General features: G+C 33.1%; 1 protein-coding gene across 1 annotated transcript; it reads left to right on the top strand.

Annotated features, from left to right (window-relative positions):
• Positions 1-613: 613 nt before the first annotated feature.
• LOC130622855 (ubiquitin carboxyl-terminal hydrolase 32-like) lies at positions 614-24986 on the top strand. The gene is made up of 35 exons (XM_057438304.1): positions 614-844; positions 5648-5775; positions 5855-5960; positions 6126-6247; positions 6331-6499; positions 6655-6786; positions 6864-6971; positions 7729-7835; positions 7922-7972; positions 8328-8411; positions 9284-9345; positions 9739-9844; positions 10101-10373; positions 10655-10795; positions 10946-11197; positions 11278-11349; positions 11435-11516; positions 12129-12209; positions 14497-14635; positions 14710-14815; positions 15814-15917; positions 17113-17182; positions 17390-17449; positions 18200-18314; positions 18418-18569; positions 18649-19146; positions 19480-19652; positions 20137-20205; positions 20482-20602; positions 20842-20960; positions 21478-21550; positions 21724-21900; positions 22317-22550; positions 23323-23415; positions 23727-24986. Exons 1-35 carry the CDS (start codon positions 787-789, stop codon positions 23895-23897), a joined length of 4608 nt encoding a protein of 1535 aa, XP_057294287.1. The 5' UTR covers positions 614-786; the 3' UTR covers positions 23898-24986.
• The last annotated feature ends 1673 nt before the right edge of the window (positions 24987-26659 follow it).

The raw sequence follows: 26659 nt of genomic DNA, 5'->3' as shown, positions 1-26659 counted from the left end.
CCTCATTTCTCTCTTGTTCTAACCAATGGGCCCAATTCTTCAACCTAAAATCCCAGCCAGATAGCCTTTATAGACCATATCCACACACAAAAAAAAAAATTGGGAAGGGAAATAAAGCTCTATGGACGAGATCAGTGAGCGAGGCAAAAAAAAGTAATCGAATTGGTTTAGTGTGCGAAACCTCTTTTTGGGCAGACATGTAAGCAGGGTAAACAATATTGACTGGTCCTTTTCAAAATATTTTCCAGGAGCTGTACATGTGCTTGTAGAGCACGTTCATTCAATCCCACTGCAGTGCGGACATTTAGTCTGCTCGTGCGTAGATTTACGATAAACATACTTTGATAATTTTACTAGCAACGGGAATCGACGACCACATGTGTTAAAAGCCGAATCTCCACTGGACGATTTCGCGACGATTTTGTGACGAAAAGTAGAAACCAATTCAAACCAATCAAATTGGAGTATTTATGACGATCGTCGTAAAAATCGCCCCATGGAGATTTGCCCAAATGCCCTGAAATTGTAGATAATTTTAGTGCAAAATTTCAACCTTGTTCCCGGCGGGGGAGGGTATCTTGTATCTTTTTCTGAAAAATTACTTGCGGTGGAGAGACATACATTCATGACGTCATAGTAATGCATAATAAAGATGGCAGCAAAGACGTGATTGAAATAGAAAAACAAACGAGAAATACTTTTGTAAAAATTGAAAAATGGACTTTTTTACTATACATCTCTGAAAAAATGCTAGCAGTACCTGGCAATCTACTTATGTAGAAAGGCATGGGCGCTAAGGAATCAAAAATATCCTTTCTTCCGTATGAGGAGGCAACAAAGAGAGGTGAGATTTCCCTTTTTTTAGCTGGAACTTAGCTTGTTTCGTTATGTTCTTAAAACAAGATTTTATATATTTGTTTTCCTTTTGTTTAAATATTGATATTGGGGGGCGGGAGAATGTTTTCTGCTATAATGTTTTGTGTTGTTCTGGCTGTCTTTATAGCTAGTTAATATGTGCTGCATAATTTTTTGATTTGCATTGTGAGAAGAATAGACATGTGCATAGCTACATATGTAGCTACAGGCTAGAAATATAAAGAGCAGACAGCATCAATGTACACAATAATTGGAAAAAAACACTGCACAGGAATTTAAGGTGTTTCTTTGAAAGAGAGGATAATAGCTGAGAAAAAAACAACCCAGTGGGGATATTCTCAGTCTTCTATTATTCCTAGATATAGTCAATACACTCAATCATAGTGCCATGTTTTTCCTGCGTGGGCAGAAATGGAGGTAACTTGTTCACTTGGTTTGTTTACATTTTTACCTCCATTTCTGCTTGAGCATCCAGGATTACGTAATCACTTAGATGCACGCACAAGTAAATATCGGGACTGATTCCATATATTTAGTAGTCTATATCTTTTCTCTTGCCAATCAGGATGCACGATGTATATGATACAGAACTTTGTAAAAATTTGTGACTTACAAACATATATAGCTATATCAGGCCTTGCCATGAGTCGCAAGCAATTGCTCGCGCCCGCGTAGTGCTCGCGTAAATGCTCGTTACCCAAGCATTCTATTGCTCGCGTAAATATTAACATTTTGAGATAAGTGTAAACGTTTTTCTCAAGAATTGATTGGTCTTTTAAGTGAAATTCCTGCACGAACGCTCAACCTGAAACTGAAAAGATATTTGGTGTGATTATTTTCCACCCATCATGTAAAAGTTCATTCGCCATTTTGTATAAGGACCAAACTGGAAATGTGGCAGGCATTTTAATCACACGCCTGAAACGATTTAGGTGTGTGCCAAGGTGCACGCTTGTCCTGAAAAAGATGCCCTGAGAGGTAAATTTTTTTTAACAAAAAATATGGCGAGCAAAATTGCTCGCATGGACACTCTGACGCGAGCAATTAATTGCTCGGGAGGTTATTTGCTCATGGCAAGGCCTGCTATATATATATATATATATATATATATATATATATATATATATATATATATATATATATATATATATATATATATATATATATATATATATATATATATATATATATATATATATATATATATATATATATATATATATATATATATATATATATATATATATATATATATATATATATATATATATATATATATATATCCTTGAGCAACCAAGTAAAAAAGTTCATTCTTTCTAAAATTTCATTATTTACGTAGATTTTACTTTGGAGATAAATAATTCAACAGTTTCCCAACTGAATTTACCCAACAGAGCATTTTTGTTCTTGGTGAAGCGAGTAAAAGCATTCAAGCATAATGTGTAATGTACGTAACCTGGCTTTTGTCACCATCATTATACGTTACACGCTTTTTGATAAACATTTTGTTATGTTACCTTCTTCCTACTTTCGTTTTGCATGGGTAGGCATCACATAATGTTACTATTATTATTTTTAAATATACGAGGTATCAGTATGCGAAAAAAAGTAAAAAACTGTTTCAGAAATGAGTCCTGTGGCATATACAAAAAAAAAAAGTTACAAAAATGAAAAAAACATAAAAAAAGAAAAGTTAAAAACCTATGTTCTTAGTGACAAATAGGGTATACAGTACTGGAATCAGGACACCTAACATCGTGGATCACGTATCATGAGCGTCGCGCACGATTCACGATGCTGTCGCGAAAGTAAATTTTTTAGCATCGTGAAGGTCAAGATCCATCGTGGGGTCGACTTTCACGATGCATTGTGACTTTCGCGATCCATATCGCGACCGTCATGATACATTTTTAAACATTATAAAAATCATGTAGTTAATGTCATGAGAGAATAGTGAATTAAATATGAATAATTGTTTTTTGTTGTTTTTTTAAATCAAAAATATTTTCGTTGTCGTAAGCTTTTTTCTTGTTTAGACTCTAACTTATATAGTTGTTCTACGAGCCCACCAGACCCTAACTTTCACGATAAAAAAAAAAATAAAAATATCAACAAACAAACATTTTCTTATCCCATCTAGTGAAAAAAAAGATTATGAATGTCGTAACACCCTCCTTCGTTATGATTAATATATGTTTAAAATTACGCTGCTTGTTAAAATCTTAAATTTCTTAGTCGATATCATTTAGGAAAAAAAATAAATCAGTGAAAAACACTGATAAAATTAAACTTTGACCCTCTTTTTTATAATAGGAGCATGTTGATGGAGGTTGGTGGTTAATGTACATTTTCAGAAGTTCCATAGCTTCCCAGGGTTGGATCATTGATAAAAAGGTTTCCAATCAATAGACCGTGAATTATTAACGATGAATTCAGCATTATATAGTTTTTATAATTTCTATATTTTATAGTTCTCCCTTTAAACCTTTGTTGGTTAATTTTGTGTACACAACTTACCATGTCATGGTCACTAAAACCTAAAGGGATTAATTGTTTAATTGTGATGTTAACAGGGTTATTCACGTAAATCACACCAATTAATGTTCTGGAATGGTTAGTAATATGAGTTACAGATTTAATAAGTTGCTTATAGCTGTAGAGTTGGATAGTACTTCTCATATCAGTATCATTGTTTTCGACGAAAGTCTTACTTAATATCTCCCAATATAATCACTTTTTTCACCAGTTTAATGATTTTAGAGAGTCATCTATTAATAAGTTCATTAAAATTGTGATTTAAATGGTTTGATCCATCAGGGAGCGGTAGATAGTTCCAATTAAGAAACCTTTTGCATTTTAAAAACTTATCTCAATCCACAAACATTCTGTTTCAGGTATTTCAAGATCGATTCTTCTTGTGTAGGGTGTTCTTTGTTTTATATATATATGCCAACACCTCCTCCTATACAACTTTCTCTAAATCTATTTTTATACCTAAACCCCAGAATTCTTAACAACGATATCAGCTTATCTGCTGTTGTTAAAGTCTTGTTCAAACAACAAATGTTAGTATTATATATATGAGTTTAAAAGTTCAGCAAGAATATTCTTTTTATTCAATAACCCACGCAGCCCTGTGAATTAAGGTTGGCATTCAGCATTGCCGAGCTACATTGATTCAAGTACAGCTTTTATACGCTGCCCTATATGTGTGCCTCGAATGTAGAAAGTGAACGGGTTTTCTCTTTTCTCTGGCATGTTTATCCTGAAGACCATCAGTCTTTCCAAAATTTCAGCATTTACGATGTGATCAAGATTTTTCAGAATCGAGATATCGACATGCAATTTAATTGTTCCTAAGTAAGCATCCTAATGGCGATATAAGAAGACAGACTGTGCGTACATTGATGGTCATAAAGATCCTGCACAACAAAAGCGTGTTAATCACTGTATGAGCTAAGTTTTGATCAAGAAATTAATGCCAACATTGATTTCGATCAAATTTCAAGATTTTTCATCTGGAAGTGAAGATTAAGACATTCTGTATTTTTTGTTAGCTAAAAAAGAGTTTTTAATACATCTTTGTTGTCGACAAAGGAAACCGCTTCACTCCATTCTAATCTGTTACAAAGAATCCACATCTTAAGTTATTTCAGACCTTAAAAAATCAACTTTCCCAATCTTGTGCTGACTTTCAGGACTTCACAGGGTTGACCATGTATATTTTAGTTGACAATTTTCAAGCCTTTGTCTTTTATAACCATTTCCATGAAAAATATTGCAACTTACATGGAGCTAAGATGGAGAAAGAAAATGGCAAATTATTTTAACATACCCATGTTTTATTAGCTTTTGCTTGCCTATATGTGTTTTAGTTTAGTTTAAAAATTCCACTTGCTAAAAAATACCCACCATAGTAATTGTTATGATTGCTATGACGCTTTGATCAATATTGAAATTATTCTTTTGACCATATAGGGATGTGTGCTGGGGGCAAAGAAAAAAAGACTCAGTTATTTTTTTTGACTAATTTTCACAACTTTTTTTATTAAACAATGCGCAAATGAACCACAAGGCTGGCTATAACTTTTTTCGATATAACTTTTTATTCACATATGAGTAAAGTGTTATCACAAGCATGTGACAAACATGGGGTCTAGAAGTGGGAAATTCAGCATCATCTCCGGTATACAGTATGAATTTTTATTGGCAGCGCTTTTCAAAATGTAAACTGCAACATTTTGTCCACAAATGAGCTAATTAATGTGGTGCATAGTTACTGGACTGAAGCAAAAAAGCTTTTAAGAATAAATGATCACCCAAATCCATGTTGCAATGGACTGCAAAGTAACTTTCCCTGTGATGGTTTAACGATTCTTAACATTGTGAGCGCATAGCAAGGCAAAAAAATTCAAAATAGCATATTATATATACCACAAAACAACAAGAATGAAGTAAAACATATCAGTGTAAGTCAATTTGTTAAATCAGAGAAAATAATAGCGACCATTGATATATTTTTTTTTTTGAAGTTTTAGGTGTTCAGCCACCCATTCTCAAGAAAATAATTCTGTACTAAGTTAATATAAGACCATGAGTTAACCAAGTTCATAAATGCAGTTAAAAAATGCAAATAAAAAAATTAGATAATGCCATGCGTTTTACACCTTATTCCAAGGAAGTGACTAAGATGTATGTACAGAATATTGAATATGAAATTTTTTGTGGCTGACCAATGAAGTAAAAATATTACTTTTTTAATATTTTACAGTCACAGAAGAGGAACTTGAACGTATTCGCAAGGCATTCAAGAGATATGCAGGAAATACAAATGTTCTACCAAAGTTAAGCTTCTTCAATGAAGTTCTTGGTGAGTTGGTTCCAGCTCGATTAGGAGAGGTAAGAATACTTGGACTAGAGTTACAAAAAGTCTTTAATTGTTTTGTAATCTGATTTCTTATTATTATTTTTTATACAGCAACTCTTTATGACATGCGGTGGAAACAGCAAGGGTATTTCTTTCCGAGATGTTTTTGTACTACTTGTATTAATAACAAAAGGGACAATCGACGAAAAAATTAAATGTAAGTAACAGAAGCTGCAGTTTTATTTTGATTAAGTACTGTAAGGCCAATGTTGGTGTCTTTTTTACTTATTTATTTGCAAATGTTTTGCCTTTATGATGTCAGTAGTGCATAGTCTTCGCTGTATTTTCTATTGTGAACTTAGTAGTTGATGCCTTTTTTTAGTTTTATTCTGTTTGATGTCTGTGGATAGTAACGTTGTAACTAGAGAAGACCTTGAAAATTTTTACAATGCCTGTGATGGAGGGGGGATTATGCCAAGAAGCATATGTGAGGCATTTTGGAGAGTATGTAATAGTATATTTTTATTTTTTTCCTGTGAGATTTTTTTTAGGATTGTGAATAGGTACATCTTTTACAAATATTTTAGCATGACAAATTGGCCTATGATGAGTTTCAGCAATGGGTTGTTTGCAACGCAGACTTCAGTGCCGTAACACGCTGGTTACTTGAAGAACAAAAGCAAAATAGTGGTATTACGTTGTCTAGTGATGATTACACACCATCATTTTATCATTCATTGGCAAGTATAACAAAATGTAAGGTTTTTTAAAGTTATTTCAACATGTTTGATATTGATTGCTAAAAATAATTAAAAATAAAATAAAAATGTTTAAAATTTTTAAAAAAAATTATTACAATTATTTATTGTTTAATTAATATACCTATTTTTAATCTTTATTTCTATAACTAGTAACGGAGCAAGATGTGGTTGAGTTAGAAAAAAGGTATTGGACAATGAAAGCGTTATCGAAAACTGGCAGATTTGATCTGGATACATTCACACAACATGTCTCGCCACCACTACCTTCACTATTATGTGCAAGTATGTATTTAATGCACTTTTTGATTGAGACATAACTGCCATCTATACCCATTTATGTTCAATTTTTCTTCCCATAGAATTTTTTGAGTTTTTTGATCAAAACAAAGATAATCACATTGACTTTAAAGAAATGGTTTGTGGAATATCTTTATGCTGTCGTGGTTTGACGTCAGAAAGATTACGTGGTGAATATAATAACGTTTAGTTTTTGTGTTGTAACTATACCTTTTTTCGCATAGTAGTATTTTTGTCTGAGTTGTTATTTTGAAGTCTTTTTGATTGTTTTATGTTTCTCGTTAATAAACGTGATAAGCTTCTACACATGTCTTGCTTTTCAAAGTTATTTTAGAAAAATACTTATTGGGATTTTAAGGGCTGGCCCTCAAAATTTACAATGACAACAGCAATTACTGACAAAATTTCTTCTAAGCCTACATTGCATAAGAAACTGCCAACATTGTGATTAATTTATAAATAGTTTCAGGTGCACACCAGTTTCAAGTGCACTTTGTCACATCGGTACAATAGTTAAAAAAGTTGTATAATTTCTGTTCCACTCATTTTTGTTTTGGTTTTGTTTATGTTTACTACAGTTCATTTATTGCAGCAAATTAAGGGCTCATACACATACCTGGAGTAAAACTCATGGGAGCATAAAAATGTCTAAAGTAAATTATTTACCCAGCAGGAAACTAGCAAAAATCTATGTGTACTTTTGATATATAGCAGAAAAAATGCAGAAACTTTTTACTGTAGTTAAAAGGTGTTGCACACCAGCATGAGCTTTACTACTGTATCATCTAATTGTTGCCCAAAAAATTAAGGATTCGATTTACATTCCTTTTTGTTGATAATTTTGTGCTGGTACATTCTGTAGTAATATCAGGGGCATAATAAGTAGTTAAATATATTTGACTGTGTTTACTGTGCCCTTTCTATTAGCTTGCTTTGAAATGTTTGATGCTAACAATGATGGTTTACTGTGTGATGAGGAAACAAAAAACATGGTGGATCTGCTGCTAGTTATATACAAACAATATGATGAAAATGTGAGTTTTTATAATGTAGAAGATGTTTCTAAATTTCATCATATCACATCAAGTTTCATAACTATAACGAATTTCTTGTATTTTAGAGTGCTGTTAATGCAGAGAATGTAATAAAAGAAATACCAAAACCAAAAAAGGTAATGAGAAAGTTTGCTATGTCTATCCAAGTATATTTCCTTCATAAATCCATCTGTTGTGTATTTATTATTCATTTTTTTTGTGTAATGATTACATCAGAAAATTAGCTCTAAGTGTTTATAATTTTTTTATTTACTTACATTTCATTTTATTTTTTCACTACAATTCCCTTATGGTAAAGGTGTTCCTTGTAAGTCTTCTAGTGGAGTAGTGACGAATATTGCTTTATGTGAATTAAAATTTTCCACTTTGCACACTTTGATGGCTTTTATTGGTTGCTGAGTGGCTGCTCTATTGTTTTTTTACTGTATGCAAAAAAAGAGTGAAAAAATAAACAACATTGTGTTAATTTAGGGCACTGGATTATCATTTGATGAGTTTCGACCATGGGCATCTACAAGTAGTTTAATACATGAGTTTTTGTTGATGTTATCGCAAGTGAGTAACACCGAAAAGTTGTTATGTTTGTATGAGACAACTTAACTGCACTCTCAAAAAACATTGTTTTCTTTATTTTTTTTCACTTTTCAGCTGCTTTTCTATGCAATAATCACACACGTCTCATCAAATTCTTTCAAAATTACAGATAATATCCCCCCCCCCTTCCTTCCCCCCAAAAGAAGTTATTTTATGTTTTTTGAATGTTTTATTTCACCCATCAAATCTTTAACAACAAAAAAATTCTCAACCATAAGAGAGGGTTCTTTGCTTACAAGAGATCTTTATGTTTTTGGTACATAAGGGGGTATGGTTTTCTTTTGTATGACATGTTGATTCAACTTTGAATTATTAAATAAAGATCTGAAAAGAATCATAATTAAGTTTGTTAAAGTAAATTTTGTCAGTTTTTTTGTTTGCAACTACACATTTTCACTTGTTGCATAACACTAACAACAAGTGGTAAGTTTTTTGGATGAAGATTTATGAAAAACATGCTACCACAAAGACAACACAACAAATGAATAAAAAAAACATAGAACCGTAGGAAAGTTGCATGAAGAACTAATTTTTACATCTAAATACTGTTATTTGTTATTCATTTCTTCTTAATAATAAAGATTTTGTATGGGTTATGATGAGTTACAAAGATTCAAAATATATTATTGAATGAAATTGCGTTGTTTGTCATTAAAATTTCCTGAAAGATTTTGTGCTATTTATTTTCATGAATTAAAAAACAGAAAACTTATTTCATGTATATAATTATGATTTTGCCCAAATTATAACTATCATAATTATTATGTTACAGATTTTTTATAGGAATCTAATGTTTTAATAAAGGTTTTTGAACCACAATGTGTTTATCTTAGATCTGTCACATAATATTTGGATTAAAGCCTGCATTTCAAGAAGAGGAAGGATATGTTGTTAGGTATCAAGTTTTTACTACTTTCTATCTTGTTTTTAAAAAAATCAACATCAGTATTTTTACCAGAATATTTAAGGTTGAAAGTAATCTTCTTATTCAATTTTAACATTTGGTCATGGTTAAAATTATGCATGCACAAGAATTGTTTTGTTTAATTCTGTGCATTTATTTAAGCAAGGAATCCGAAAACAGGACTTGCAAATAAATGTTCTAATGTTACATGTATTTTGTGTTTTTGTTAATTTGTTGTATATGCTTTAATTATTTTTCCATTGAATGTTATTTTTCTCACAAAAAACAATGAAACAAAAGCTTCAAAATTATTTGCTAATGTTGCATCATGTTTCATGGATAGCTTTTGTTAACTTGACTATTTTTATTCTCAATTATTTTCAGACGCTGGTTAGAACGGGAGCATAAACAAGGGTTGCAGCCTGGTTTATTATATTACATTATAACAATGGCTTGGTGGAACAGCTGGAAAAAATATGTCAACTTTGAGGTATTATTAACTTTAATAACTGATGTTTCTGTTGATTCCCAATTTTTTTGTTTAAGAACATCTCTATTTTTTCAGTTGCCTTTCATCTTTGAAAGAAAAAATAAACATTTGAAAAATGTTAATATTTACTGTTGCAAGATTGTTTTTCATTTCTTGTTCACTTGAAAGTAACAACTAGGTGTATGTAGTAATTTAAGGCTTGATGTATTGTTTGGTTTCTGCTTTTTGTTTACTTTTTTTTTGTGTGTGTGTTTAGGCAGATAAAGTAGTACCAGAAGCACCGACACACACGTCTTCAACAACATGGTTCGCTGACGTGAAAGAATCACCCTCAGCTGGTAGTTCAGTTAGCAGTATAAACGATCATGCTGTACAAGTGTCCATCACCGGTGTTACAATGGATATGAAACCTGAAAAATCTGCTAAGCAATACAACACTGCCAATGAAACTGCAGACAAAAACACAACACAGAAAGCTCCTGGCATTATTGATAACTCATCTTTGCTTGGTCCAGCAGATACAAGAAAAGTAATAGCTACTTTGAATTACAACATATTGCCCAATTTCTATAACGTTAAAAAAAAAGCTGTTAGGAATTTGACTTGTAGTTTTTGATTTAGTAGTAACTCATCGTAACCTTCAAGGCTACGAAACCAGTCACAGCTGTTTGAAGAATATTCTAACATGCACGCTCAAATACTGAATGTTTAGGCTACAGCCAAAATCACATTATGGAATCAAGCCTTGCCTTACTGTTTCAATCTTCATTTGTGTCTAGAATTTTTTAATGTTTAGAATTTTCTTTTCAGCTGATGGTGCTAACGGGCGAAGGTGGAAAATTAAAACAAAATGTGGTTTTGATGTGTGGTAAAGATTATGAGGTTGTACCTGAGCCTGTCTGGAAAGCTTTATTGTCATGGTATGGTGGGAATGTTTCACTACCAAGGACTGTAAGTGTAGTTTATTTATGTACAGTTATGTGGTCATAAAGGACATTTTTACTAAAAACCAAATGTAAGATAGCTGTATCAACGTAATTTATTTTAAAAATGGTATTGCTTTACCTGTAATTTTTTTGGTATTGCTTTTCTTATTGACAGGTCACTGTAGATAAGGATGATATCAATCCAAAAATTGAACTATATCCTATTCAAATTAACCTGTACCGACATACGCAACCTCCAAAATCAAATGGATTTTCATTAAACTCGCTGGGGATAAATAACTTATTAGCTCAAGTATTTGGCGGAGGAAATGCTGCTGCAAATTCCGTTGAACCAGGAAATTTGATTGCACCAAAACGGACTCTGCAATATCGAGCATCGTTTAGTCGTAAGAATACCATAAGACAGGTAATGGAGTAATCTTTGCATGTTCCATTCGTTGTAAGCGAGCATTTTTTCACTTTTCTTGCATCACTTTTGATATTTAGATTTTAGATTTTCTAAGTAACCGTTTAAAAATACATGTTGATGATTTGCGTCTGTGGAAGATGGATAATGAAGTAAGATATTTATCTCTGATATATAAATCAAAAAAAAAATGTGATTCAGAATAGATAAAAATATGTAATTTATTTTGTTTTATAGACTGATCTTCAGTTGCTTGAAGAAGAATTAAAGACAGTCGAAGAGTTAGAGCTTAAAGAAGGAAGTCAAGTTTTAATTGAGGGTATGTACATAATATAATTGTAATGTTCTGCTAGAAGTGTTTCGCTGCAGGCTTTAAGTGGTAGGGTTATGAAACACCTGTAACTTCTGAAATGAAATTTTTGATCTTGAAAATTAAAATATGCTGGCGATTATTTTTTTGTGTGTGATAATGCAGTGTACCTTAAGGAAATAAATTATTTCAAAAAAGATTTTTGTTTAACTTGGTTTTGCGGATGAGTGACGCCCAAATGCTTCATTTCATGGAATATATTTTTACACATGACAAAAGTGGCCTTATGAGAAGCAAGATCCGAAAAGGGTCATGCATAAGATTATTAAATTTATCGCAAACAAAAAATCTGCAATTTTAAAAGAAATTCTTGCTAATTTTTTTTTAATAATTTTTAAAATTTTGTGGAATGAGTTTTGCATTTACAATACTGTATGCACTGCTGTATTTCTACCCTGTCCCTTCATGAAAAAGTGTAAACCTTGCATATGCAATCACAAAACATCATGATCTATAATTATGAAAATAGGTCATGGAAACTATAAATTACATTCCTTATATATTCCTTGTAGTTTTAAACATTTTTTACTCAATAAAAAGTATTTTTTGTATTATTAACAGTTCGCAATCGAGACCTTAGCTGGCCGGAAGAAATGAATTCTCTAGTTGCTACAAGAAACTTCAGAGAGCGCTCCAATACAGGTTTGATGTTTAACAAATTATTTAAATGTAATCTTATTGTATATGACTTAAATTTCAATTCAAAATTTTATCATCTAAGATCAATTCGTGTTTATTTTTTTTATTTCACTTAGGCTATGTGCTCTTCCGTGTCTAATAGCATGGGTTTAGAAGAAACAGGGATGATGGGTTGAATTAATTGTGGATTGACAAAATGAATATCATGAGGAAGGGGGGGGGGGGTGAATTATGAATGTCCAGGGTGGATAAATTTAGGAAATATTTAGCGAGTTGTAAAGTATCTGGGGAAAAGTCTGGGAATTACTTTAATTGTCATCCACCTCCTCATTATCATTCTTGGCATAATGTGCATTTTCATTGATTGGTTGGGTTATATTAATGACCATCTTCCATCTGATCTAGGCTTAAATTCATCTTTATTACCTACTGCCGAGGCTTTCTTGGTCTACCTTATGGTCTTTATTCAGAAGTCTCTACACTTACTTCATTATCCTCCTCCATTTCTTCCAAATGTGCCAACCATATCCTTTCTAAATGGTCAAGATCTTCCTACCTCACTGCCCATGTCTCATTTTTTACACAGGTCTCATACAACTTACCTTTTACCTTAATTGACAAGATTTTGCTGATCAACAAATGAAGTAACTGAACTTTTTTTTAAGCAGAACATATCCTGTAAGTAACACTTCTTTCAACAACCCCTTTACTACCCAACGTAACAGAAGTTCTAAACTATCTCTAACTACCAACTGTTGTACATCAATAAGGGTGAAAGAACTCGAGCGACTTTCCAACTACAAAGTCGTACTGGTCTTCAACGCTACTAATCATGACTGTAGACTTTACATTCACTCCACTTTTCAAAATTGTTTTAACTTATTTTTCCATCGACTCGTTTATGAGAACTAAATCATCTGCATACAAGGATTCCCATAAACACCCTGTCTGAACTTACGCGACAGCGTTTCTAAGACTAAAACAAGCAACAAAGGATTAAGTACAGTACCATAATTACATCAAAATTTATGCTAAATGTATCAATAAGTTAATCGTTAATCCTGACACAACTTCAAGCGTTACTGTACATAGACTGAACCATCTTACCTAACCACTCATCTAAACCTAGTTTATCTTAGCCCACTAAATCTCTTTATGTGGCACACGACTAATAGCTTTCTTTAAGTCTATGAAAGCAAAATAGAGTTTCTTTCTCTATCCTAAATACTTTTCTGGAAGCTGTTTGTGTAAAAATATTGCATCTGTAGTGCCACACCTTAGAACAAAAAAAATTGCATCCTATCTATATGAATTTTACTCTAAGTAACTTATCAATTACTTTAAAATAACTTTTACTGCCTGATCAACAAATTTCAACCCTATATCTATAATTCTTGCTTTCAAAGGCATCACCTTTCCCTTGAAACAATTTACTATTACACTTGGCTGCCAGTCATTTGTAATCCTTCATAATCTGATTGGCAAGACTTGTGATAAGCTCAACTCTAGTACATTCAGACGCTTTTACCATCACTGCAGCAACACCTGGCCATTTTCTTAATAGCCTCCACTATCCAATCCGTGTTGATCTGTATTTCTGGCACTTGTACTGCATCATCGTCCACCAAATTATCCTCATCCTAATCAAACTTATGTGATGCAACCTCTGATAAAAACTCTTCAAACCTAGCTTTTTCTTCTCCACTGTACCAACCAAGACACCTTTATACACTTCTCACCAACAACATCTTTATTAGTTCTCTTCATTTTACTATCTTAAAACAATTCAGTGCTGGTTTCCCTTTTCAACACATCTGCAAATCTGTTTTTCTCAGTTTCTAACATTTTCTTGTGCACTGCTGTACGAGCACAGCTCTTTTAGGTACTAAGTAGATATGTTTTTTATAAAGCCTGACTTTTAGTCTTTCCAAAATTTCCTGCATTCCTTTATACAATGGTCAACCACATTATTCCACCGTCAGATTTGTCTATGTTTAGATGGTCTTTTTGCCCACCCCCAGGTATCATTAGCATCTTCTAAAAAAACAATTTCTCAATATTCATATTATCACATTGACTAGAAAATGCATTCACTTTTGAATCTGTATTTGCATTTATAAAGGTAAATAAAGGGGTGATACATTTATTTGAGTTATTTTCATTCCGGGAAAAAAAGACAGTGAAATCTAACGAATAAGTCAGGAAAATTCTAAAACAAGAAAATGTCATTTCGTAGAACATGTATACATTGCTGGTACTGAACTAAAATATAGAAAAACTGTATTCTCAGGTTTACTAGAAAAAGGCGCAACTGGCTTACATAATCTTGGGAATACATGTTTTATGAACTCTGCAGTTCAATGCTTGAGTAATACGAAACCCTTGACGCAGTATTTCACATCAAAACTTTTTACCTACGAGCTGAACAAGTAAGTCATATTCCATAGTTCAATAATTTTTATTTGTTGGGAGAACTTCACTAAAGAGAAATATTCTGTTGTAGAACCAATCCTCTTGGAATGAAAGGTTATTTAGCCAAACGATACGGCGATTTGATTGTGGATCTGTGGAATGGCATGTACCGGAGCGTAGCACCTGTCAAATTACGTGTAAGTAATTTATGATCTTAAACTTTTGCGATCAGAAGTTTTTACCAGAGCAAGTATTCGTTAAATTTATGTTGTAAGCCTCGCGAATTGGCTAAAATAACATTTTTCACGAACTTAACATTCGCAAAAGTAGAAAAATATTATTTTGATTTCCTCTGAAGTCAACAAACTCCTCTTTTTACCTATAAACATCTTTACACTACTAAATTCTCCTTGTGACTTTCCTTTTAATGCAAACATTACTTGTAGGGAACAACGAGTCTCTTTTTTAAAAAAATTTCTAAGCATAAATTTTGGAAAAAATGCCTAAAATTGACTTTAGTAATTTGTGACAGAAGATTGCAAACCATTTGAAACATTAATGATAAGTTTACTGAACTCTTGTAAATTTTGATAAAGATTTTTTACGATTTGCAGTTATTAGATATAGATTAAGAATATTTAGTATACTTAATCAGATTTTACTAACTGACCTCAACTCATCATTGACACGAATATTCTTTTTGTTCACCAACTATTAATCTATTAACTTACTCATTAAGAACATCGCTTTCATTAATAGTGCCTAGAAAAACCAACATAAGAGATTTTTCAGGGTTCTTTAATCGTCCTAATTCCATAAGCTCCCACACAAGCTCTCTCACAAGCTTTCACATAAGCTTTCACATAAGCTTTCACATAAGCTCTCACACAAGCTCTCACACAAGCTCTCTCACACAAGCTCTCTCACATCAGCTCTCACAAAAGCTCTCTCACACAAGCGCTCACACAATCTCTCACATCAGGTCTTACACAAGCTCTTACATCAGCTCTCACGCAAGATCTTACATAAACTCTCAAGCTCTCACACAAGCACACTTTTTTATCCTCTGGTATGATTTAGGCAACAACGTTTGATATTTTCTTCGTGTGTGAATTGGACTTATGTGCTTCTTGGCTTTAGTGTAGAATATTATGAGTAATAGAATTTCTGTGTGTATTTATATATCTTTTTTCAGTGGACTATTGGAAAATATGCACCTCGTTTCAATGGTTTCCAACAACATGACTCGCAAGAACTGCTGTCGTTTTTACTGGATGGTTTACATGAGGATGTTAATCGGTATGAATGACAGTATGGGTGTAGCTACACTCTTTATTGGAGGACCCAAAAGAATATGGGTGTACACTTTTTATTGGAGGGCTCATGAGAATATGGGTGTACACTCTTTATTGGAGGGTTCATGAGAATATGGGTTTACACTCTTTATTGGAGGGTTCATGAGAATATGGGTGTACACTCTTTATTGAAGGACTCATGAGAATATGGGTGTACACTCTTTATTGGAGGGTTCATGAGAATATGGGTGTACACTCTTTATTGGAGGGTTCATGAGAATATGGGTGTACACTCTTTATTGAAGGACTGATAAGAATGTGGGTGTACACTCTTTATTGGAGGGTTCATGAGAATATGGGTGTACACTCTTTATTGGAGGGTTCATGAGAATATGGGTGTACACTCTTTATTGGAGGGTTCATGAGAATATGGGTGTACACTCTTTATTGGAGGGTTCTTGAGAATATGGGTGTACACTCTTGATTGGAGGGTTCATGAGAATATGGGTGTACACTCTTGATTGGAGGGTTCATGAGAATATGGGTGTACACTATTTATTAAAGGGCTCATAAAAATATGGCTGTATACTCTTTATTGGAGGGTTCATGAAAATATGGGTGTACACTCTTTATTGGAGAGTTCATGTGAATATGGGTGTACACTCTTTATTGGAGGGCTCGTGAAAATACGGGTGTAATCCCCCTGTTTACTTGATTTAAGTTTTTCCATGGGCTCTTGTTGTGTTTTAAAATATGTGCAATTGTATCTGCAGCATGCGTAAGATGCTATGCTATTTTTTTATATTATCAAATAAATATATTACTTCTAATCGTATTGGAATACAATTTCAAATTAGAAATATCTTTTTGTGAAAGTAAATATTAAATATAAGATATAAGATATATATATAAAATATAAATACTTTTCTAACTCCTGACAACTGTCTTTATTTTTCTCAACCCTCATTTTTGTTTGCGCTCTGTTTGTTATTTTGTATTTCCATACTTACCATATATCGAAATCTCTAAAACCAACAAAAAGCATTTTATTTAGTTAACAATGTTTAAAGGCGGGTTTTCACTACAATAAAAATAGTCGAGTCTATCGACAAAAAAGTGACGTTGGTAAATTCGTTCAATTTGATTGAACCTGTCTTAAGGCGTAATAAGCATTTTGTTTTTGTTCTATTTTCTTTCAGCGTTCATGATAAACCTTATGTTGAATTGAAAGATAGTGATGGTCGACCAGATAGTGAAGTGGCAGACGAGGCAAGTAAATTTTCTGTTTGTTCTTAAAGTAAGCTGTTTCTCTTCAAACTTCGTCTTGAATTCCACATATCCAATATACGAACAGATACATACGAGTGCGTTATGACACATCCGTTATACTAGCTTCATAGTGTAGTGATAATCATCATGAAGTGTGTGGTAAGTATAGATTCACATGTTTCTGTTTTATGTTTCTCCTTTTTTCAGGCGTGGCAGAATCATGTGAAAAGAAATCAATCCATTGTTGTTGATTTGTTTCAGGGGCAGGTGATTAAATATGTTTTGCCTGGGTGTATCCTATTGTGAAAAAACTTTGTCAAAAAAAGTGACGGAATTTGTCAACAATACGTTTAAGGGAACCAAGAAAAAAAAGGAAAAAATCCCCTCCGTTTAGCTATTCTCAACATATAGTTAAACTCGATCGGAACTCCGATTATGATGAGCGAATTTAATCGGTATATCCAAAATTAAAACAGTGTTATTAATCCATCGTTAATACCTTTTTAACAGTAAACAAAATATATTGTTTATCATGACTCCTTGTGTAGTCATCTTCAACAGGGATAATAAACCTTTCATTCACACACATGACCCTAAAAGATATCTGACGTATCACAACAGCAAATACCGTACATATGTAACTGGTTGGCAGCTTGCAGTTCTAGCAGTCTGTTATTGCCAGGCAGTGTGTTATCGATGCCCAAAGTAGCACTCTTCAATTTCATTTCCATGAATCACGTTGTGAAAGAAATAAGTAATAATAATAATGATAGTAATAAAAAATACTTACTATTTAAAATTGCATAAAGAGGAATCTTAATCTATTTAAGTTTTCTTTATAATCCTTTCCTCATGCTTAAAGATCGATTTATCAAATAAGTAACTCACTTCCTGACGGATTATCGAAAAGAACTTCCTGATAAGTTCTTTAACACGTTTATTCGCTGTGCTCACATTTGAGCCGATATATCACACTGATGGGTTGTTTGTCATTAAACATGGTTATTATTTTACTAGTTGAAGTCGCATGTGCGTTGCTTGCATTGCAATCATGCAAGCACGAGATTCGATCCCTTCACCTTCCTCTCTCTACCGATACCAATGGAAAGTTCTTTGCACATCGAAGTACCAGGTACTCCTCTTTTTTGTTTCATTTAGTTTTATTCATTAAAGCCTCCATGTCTTGTTAACACTGGCTGTAGTTGTTTAAGTAATATCCTCTGTCATCATTTTAGTTTTTGTGTTGGGTAAGGAAGAGGTTATAAGATATGGCGTTTTACTGCCTCAACAGGCCACCATCCGAAACCTGCGTAAAGAGTTGTCGGGGTTGTGTGGCGTACCAGCAGAACGTTTGCTATTGGCTGAAGTTGTTGGTGCGACGATCAGGGTAAGGTTGTTGTTGATAGCCTTTTTTTGTTCCTCTCCTCCTTATTTTCAACGAATCTTTACCTTTCTTCTTCTTGTAGAGCTTTTTATCAGATGAGCAAAAGGTTCACACTAATTTAATTGGATATTTATACGGCTATGAAGTGGACGGGTTGATTGATCTTACAATTCCTTTAAAGAGTTCTGATAAATGCAATGTTCCGAACGGCGTGGCTACTTTACCTACGAGTAACACGACGAATGTACATACGACTAGTATAGGAAGTTCTGATAAAACAAACAAACAAAATGAACTAAATGATAAACAAAACACACCTACAAAATCAAAACAAAAAAACAGACACAGAAAGATACCTTTCCGTAAAACTGATAAATCAAGTCGAACTAAATTAATTGAGGTAACGTCAAAACCAGATCAAGACACGACGAGGGTGCAATCTTCTGCTGGTGTCGCCGAAGTTCCTGGTATTGTTAATACTTCTTTCTCTTCAAACAACGCGACGAACTCTTCTTCATCAGTGGAATTTGTTTGCGAATCGACTCACCATGGATTGGTGGTTGCAATGAACAGAAAAATGGTAGGTCGTTTTTTTTCAATTTTATTTTGTCGTAGGCTGACCACGCTTCGTTAGTTTGCAGGATGGTCACACTAGACGTGAAAGCGAAACATTTAAATAATTTTAGAAGCTTCGTAAATCCGAAGAATTTAGTATCATGCTAAGTGCAAGCTAAGAGTATTCGTTGGTGCTCCCAAAATGCAAAAGTCTGGCAGTAAAGCCTCTAGAAAACCACTAATTTAGTTTATACCCTGAACTTGGAATAAACGTATATCAAACTTTGTATTTCACTTGAGTTGGTATGTCACTTCAAACGCTGTTAAGTTTTATATCTCACCATTTTTTTTTCTTCAGATACTTTCAAGCAATTATTTTTTGTCATGGCAAAAATACCGTCCTGTTCTCTTCGGTCTTCCAATGATAATCTCCTGTGTAAACGAGACAACTAATCGAGACGTATACGAGAAAGTATGGAAACATGTGTGTAAATACGTCACGTGTGATGATTTTGATAACGATAACAATAGGTAACAGCTTTGAACTAGTTACTTCTATGTGGTCCGTGTTACTCCGCCCCAATGTCTACAGCGCCCCAGTGTTAACATCGCCCTTGGCGTTGTTTTTCCAATATTCACCATCGAACTTTTACAAACTACTTTCCCGATTACGTTTTTTAGTTTGAATTGTAAACTAGCGTTCTATTGAATTAAACTATTTCGCGAGCATAACTTTCGCAAACATGTCGATAATATCTGCCCTTAAACTAGTCTTTTTGCCATGTGGTAAAATTATAACTGTTTAGACCAACCGTAAAATAAATTAATATGATAAGCGCGAAATTTTTAGTAATTTTCTCAAAAACTACTTTATAAAATTATTTCCTGTGCCGTTTACCTTTCACTAAAACTTACAGAAACAATCGTTCGACAAAATTTCATTTTCAACCTGCTAATTAATATTTTTTTTTTAACTTTTTTAAACTTCCCATTAACCTTCTGATTGATATTGCAGGGTTTATCCTTTCGAAATTAAAGCTGTGGACAAAGAGGGAAATTACTGCGTGTGGTGTCCATGGTACAGGTATGTTAATTCTAAAATTTCACGAATGAACGCATTTTAAGTCGTTTCCCCCCCTACGTTTCTTTAGTCGACTAAATTTTTAGGAAATTGCATTTTTTTATAAAACCGTTCAGTAAACTAAAAAAAGTTTGTGGTACTACTGATGTCGAATATGCTTTACTAACGTTGAATTCAACAAGTTGCAGTTAGAAGGGAAGAGTACCAACTGGTAAAAATGATATACCCTAAAGACGTTTAAATTTCTTTTTTCTCAGACTTCATTACAATTATGTTTAGATTTTGTCGTGGATGTTCCATTCCATGTGATGACGACTGTTTTGGCTACACAAGTTCTTGTTTAGCGATCGATTGGGATCCCACTATACTTCATTTACATTACCAGCAATCACAAGAAAAGGTTCGATAGTATCTCTCACTTGTTTTCAGACGCAGAAAATTATTATGCACTGTGTACCTGCGACGATTTATATATTGTATACAGCTATATGATAAATTTGATAAATTTAAATTTTAATGTAAAGGATATGCAACGTGTAAATGTGAGTTTTTCCCTCGCTTACTTGTGTAGTCATTGTTAAAAAGGTTGGATCATCCCAGTGTGACCATGTGTAAACACAGCTGATTTTGCTTTCATAGAATTTCATTGAAGATGAGAGTATTGAGAACAGTTGTAAAATGTTGAGAGAACCAATTTGTTTGGATAAATGTCTGAAAGACTTCACGAAAGAAGAAGAATTAGGCGAAGATGAAACATGGTGTGTAAAAATTTATTTTTGTACGGTTGTTGCGTCTGTCGGAAATTTGTGTCATCACGAATAACATGTTGTATTGTTGTCATTGACCAGGGGCAGACTTTATTATTTAAATAAGCCTTTGATGTCGAAGCTATTTTTGGAAAAAGTAAAAATCTAAATAAAGTTCCAAAAAAAATTTCAAAAAAAAATCGAAATATTACCTTTTTGCCGTAGCTATATCTCTCGTCATTAAGTACGAGTTCTAGCCTACTATTCGACGTTTATCTAGTTAACACTGAAAAAAAAGAAATTAAAGTCTCCTTCATATGCGCCTATATTTTGATATCTCAACGCTTAGTGATCACAAGTTATAACTTTTAGCTACATTGCATGTCGGTATTTCGGCATTGCTTTATCGCATATACGTCGATTGGTGTCTAAGGGTTAATATATATTAAATCAAATTTTAACTAGCGTATTCGTTATCAGTTAAACCACCTACTTAATCAAACTGATATAGGAAACCTTTTTTTTCAAGGTATTGTGCGAAGTGTCAAGAACATAGAACAATAGCAAAAAAGTTTGATATATGGAAGTTACCTCCTATCTTGGTATGAATTAGTTTGTTATACTTCTTCAATAAATAGCGCTTTTTTTATCTTTCTAAATTATATCACCACAGCTTGAGCAAATTAATTATTATAATGCATCGTATATTTTATGATCTACTGTTGACGTTAGTTTTTTACCACATAACTGAGTATTTAATTTCTATCACACTTAGGTAATCCATTTGAAGCGATTTCAAGCAGTTAATAATCGGTGGGTGAAATCAAATAAAGTGGTCCGTTTCCCTATGAAAAATTTCGATCCGTCTATGTATCTTGCAAAACGCAAAAGAAGAAAAACTGAAGATGAGAAAATAAATTTAAAAATACGAAAGATAGATGATAATACCGAGGTTAGTTATGTTCGTATCGCACGTCACGTTTCCGTCATTTTAACACCATGTTGCTCGTCATATGACATATGACGTCATATTTTCTGTCCAGTATTTTTTAAGTGTATTCTATTCAAAAACAAACTTGGTATACATTTACCATGTGTACGAAGTTTGTTTAACTTCGCAGCCGTTTTTCGAAATACCGATTATTTCAATTGTTTTTCGCTGACGATCTGCCGTCTTTAAACCCAGTTTGTGAACCTGAGCAATGCGGGAATGGATTTTAATTCCCTTTTATATGGCCTCTATTTGGCTATCTCAAAGTTGAGTAGTCACAAGCTATGACTAATAGACGAAAAATCGGTATTTCTCCCTTTTACTGCGATGCTAATTTGTGTCCTTCCATTGCTTCATTAACACTGACTATCCTCTAGAGCACTCAAGATCTTCGTAAAAAGTCGGTCGACATCTCTTCAAACATTTCAAATGGTTGTACACCGCTTGATGTTTCTTTTACGTCAGAACACAACGTCAGTCCGTCACTGCCTGGCCCGTTAGTAACGTCAAAAATACAAGTGACGGAAAGCATTGAAGATATCAATGATATTGACGATGCAAAGAGTAATGACGATGATATTGAATGTTTGTATAATCTCTACGCGATATCGGTATGATTTACCTCTCAATGCCCGTGTTAACGGCAACCTAATTTAATTCTGCATGCTGCTATTTTTGCGGTTAAATTCTCTAAAAAAAACTTCTAGCCAATCGAAAAAGAACTGCGTAAATTAGATACTGTCTTAATCCTTGAGAGCAGAATACGAAAAACTGTTCTTAATTCGCGATGCTATCCTGTGTTTTGATTTCATGTGTCTAATTTCGTTAATTTCAAAAACGTATTGTTTTTTATAAATTTTTGTGCGTATTTTTTGTGTCGTAAGCTCAGCGAACAATTTAGCTTTTGTAATATTGCATTCGTAACACAGTACGTATCCGGTAATTCAAATTCCGGTAATTCTAACTTCCGCTATTTCGAATATTTTCTTTCTTCTTTGGGTTATGATACTCTTAGTTTGAATTTATTTTAATCGAACGTTCAAATGTATTTTGATCGAACATTTGAACGTATTTTAATCGAACATTCGAATGCTTTTAGATCGAACATTTGAACATATTTTTATAGAAATTTCGAATGTATTTTGATCGAACATTTGAACGTATTTTATTCAAACATTCGAATGTATTTTGATCGAACATTTGAACGTGTTTTAATTTCTTCAGTGTTCGAATAAGCGGATATGTACTGCATTGTTTTACATGCTCAATCTTTGCGCTCAAAGCAACATTCGTAACATCTTAACTTGCGTAACATTCTTCTTTTGTAACATTTTATCTTACGTAACATTCCATTTTTCTTGAAATTTTGTCTTCGTGTTTTAGTGTCATTCTGGCATGCTGAATGGTGGCCACTACATTACGTACGCGAAAAATGCAAACGGAAAGTGGTATTGTTATAACGACAGCTCGTGTAAGGTAAGCCTTATTGTTTAAAGTTTAAATTAGTTTGTTTCTCGCTTGTTCCTCGTACACTTATTGTCGTTTTCCGTTGGTTTGTCGCTAATTCCTAATTAATTTTTTGCCATTCCTCGTTCATTTCTCGCCTATTTTTCGTTGATTTCTCGTCCATTGCTTGTTTATTTTTTACCATTTCTCGTACATATCTCGCCCATTTCTCGTTTATATTTCGCCCATTGTTTGTTTTTTCATGGCCTTATTAGGTGAATGAACCTTTTATTGAGTTTTTAGTTTTATTGGTTGCTGAAATGAAAAGCGTTTTTTCTTAGGAGGTCGATGAAAGTATTTTAGAGAACGAATCACCCTACATGTTATTTTACGAGATGAAAAATTTAAATGCTATCGACTACATGCCAAATATTAAAGATAAACAGCCGGCCAACGATCAACAGGATGACGACGAGTTCGAGAAAGAAGTGAAAAATTGCAGTGTCATGTAAAAAGCCCCTGAATCTGGTGTAAAAGTCAGATTTCGGCAACACTGTCACTTCACGTAACATGGTATATTGGGTACAAAATTTAACTACAGTACAAGTTCTTTATTCGATATACATTTTGTTTAACGTATCAAATAAAATTAATTTTTTTAAATTTTTATATGTTTTACATTTTCAGCCATTTTTTGTTGACATTATTTTTTGTCACTTGTTTTGTTAAGCTGTTATCAGGCACGATGCACTTGCAAGTATTTTTTGTCCAATGCTTGATTAGCCATTAAATTCTATCATTGTTGTGAAACTTAACACAAAAAATCATAATTTTTGCAAATTTTGTTGTGCAGCAACTTTGGTGTAGCTTTACAAATAATACTTATTTTTTACACTTTTTTAACCTCGAAAGTTCTTAGGTGTGTTCTTCTTACAACGTTGCAAAATTAAAGTTATAAATACATGAAAAGAGGAAGACTGTTTTAAGACAATGTCTTAGTAATGCTAAACTCACAGTTCTTATAATATACGAAGAAGCCTAAGCCGAGTACGTTCTTAATATGTTCTCAATTAAAAGAAAAAAACATGTGGCATCACACTTTGTCTCTTTTATAATACTAACCATCACTGTTGTACAACAATTGCACAACAAAAATTGTTTTTCGTAAAAACTAACCTAAAATAAAGATTTTTAATTTCTATTTTTAAAGGTCGTTTTTCATCAACATAAAAATTGTTGAGTAACTGTTTTACCATTTCAATGAAAACATATGTTGTACAACAAAGCGACACGAGATGTTGCACAAAAAGAGATGAACATTTTTCTATCTGTTACAGCAGTTTCACAGCAAATATGAATTTTAATGAAAATCAAGCTTCAAAACCTTCATGTAGCAGATGCCAGTATATTTAAGTTGAATTATTTTGTTTTGTAAAAAATTATCTTCAGAATTAAATTAGAATTAAATTTGGCTTTGTGAGCGCTTGTTTTAGCAAACTCCATCCCACGGAATGTAACAGTGAAGAAAAACATGTAATCAATTTAAAGGTTGCTGTAATATTTTTTTTCTTCAAATCTTAAAAGCAAATTGTTATTAAAAATTTAGAATTTTCTTTCCTTAGTAATCTGAGCATTATTATTTTTTTTATTGAGCTAATACGGCTTAAAAAATTACTTCTGGGAGAAGCCTTGGAGAAGGCTTATTCGTTTATTAGGGTGGCCACACCTCGAAAAATCCCCAAATAAAATAACAGTCAGACCCAAAATATTGATTCCTTCTAAAATCCCCTACATTTTTTTATACTATTTTTATTTGTTTTTTCTTTTAAAGTGTTATCATTTTTCATATTATGTTTTCAAAGAAGATCAGGTGTTGTTACCGTTTCATCAAAATCTGAAATAGATATTTTATTTTTTTGTTCTAAAATTTGAACCCTAAACCTCCTAAATTGTATTAAAATCTCCTGTATTAGAAAAATGCTGCGGCCGCCCTGTAAATCGTTTAGTCCATAGTCCACCAGAGAGGTTTAACAAAAGTACAACCTGCTCTGCAGGTAGGTGAAACAGGCCTCGTTAAATAAAAAAACTAGTTAATAGAACAATCAACCTAATTTTTACCATCAAACTTGTATATGAACTTCTCTTTTTGAGCTGTGCTACAAGCTGTGCAACCTTAAACCCAGGGACTGTAGCGCTGTTTTGCATAAAAATAAAGTACATATGTGAAAACATTATGCAGGCTCTTATTTTACAAACACGGCTAAGAGAGCCAATGCAGCTGGCAGGCTGCTAAGGCACTACATTTGCACACATGTAGGTTAGTTATTATGCAGGCGCGCCAATCGCATTCACTATCGCACCAACACAACGAAATATTCCACATTAGGCCCACGAAGGTTGCAAAAGTCGGGCAAAAACAACTATGCTGACGTCAGCAACAATTAACACCTTTGAGTATGGGTTCACCTAAATAACCTAGAATTCGAATTCGTAAGTCCCCTGTGAACATTGACAAGTGAACTTTAACAAGTTCAAAATGCGCTACTGCAATATATAATAACCAAAGTAATCCTTTGAGCGCCAAGATCTGAATTTGAAATAAGTTTTTTACAGTTATTTTGCATAAATCGAAATGCTGCAGCAGCAAAATTTAGCTTCACACTGATGCTACTCTAAAATTAAATTTTCCTAAACTTATCAAATTCAAAACTCGAAAGGCGTAACTACAATCGTGTGCATAATATATTGGGACCAATTAAGCTTAAAATTTGTTTTAAAAAACCCCTCCCCCATTTCTCAATGTTGGAGAGCCAGGGTACACCGTAACGGTATTTCAACATTGAGAAAGGGGTGAGGGGGGTCTGTAAAATATAGGGAATTAGTTTTTGTAAAAAAATCCATTTGTCCCAATATTTATGCACACAATTGTAACTCTGGAACAAAATTAAGATTGGCTATAAATTCTGTTAGCTAAACTATGAGTTACGGACCCCGGAGACTGGGCGATGACGCCCCACTGTTACTAATATTCGCGGGTAATAATTTTTGCGTTTAAAATGAAACTAAAATCAAAAAACAGCAACACGAAATTAGTTAAAATGGGCCTTTTTTTCTTTTTATTTTTTATTAATCAATTAGAATGACGTCAAATAAGGGTTTTGACGAGATTTTGCAACATATCAACAATGTCCTCTTGATTTCACCCTCGGCGTTTTTTTCTTTTGACCAGTTTTTAAGTTGCACTGCTACAATCCCAATTTCAACCTCCGAACTT

The sequence above is a fragment of the Hydractinia symbiolongicarpus genome, chromosome 13 (genome assembly GCF_029227915.1).
Source record: "Hydractinia symbiolongicarpus strain clone_291-10 chromosome 13, HSymV2.1, whole genome shotgun sequence".
Lineage (NCBI taxonomy): Eukaryota > Metazoa > Cnidaria > Hydrozoa > Anthoathecata > Hydractiniidae > Hydractinia > Hydractinia symbiolongicarpus.
Note: the sequence above shows the minus strand (reverse complement) of the source record. Positions and strands in the feature narration are given on the sequence as shown.

Coding starts and splice junctions, on each gene's coding strand:
- LOC130622855 (XM_057438304.1), top strand. CDS start 787: ATGGGCGCTAAGGAATCAAAAATATCCTTTCTTCCGTATGAGGAGGCA. Junction 12,210..14,496: donor CAGAGAGCGCTCCAATACAG/GTTTGATGTTTA, acceptor CTGTATTCTCAG/GTTTACTAGAAAAAGGCGCA. Junction 20,961..21,477: donor TTAGGCGAAGATGAAACATG/GTGTGTAAAAAT, acceptor TTTTTTTTCAAG/GTATTGTGCGAAGTGTCAAG.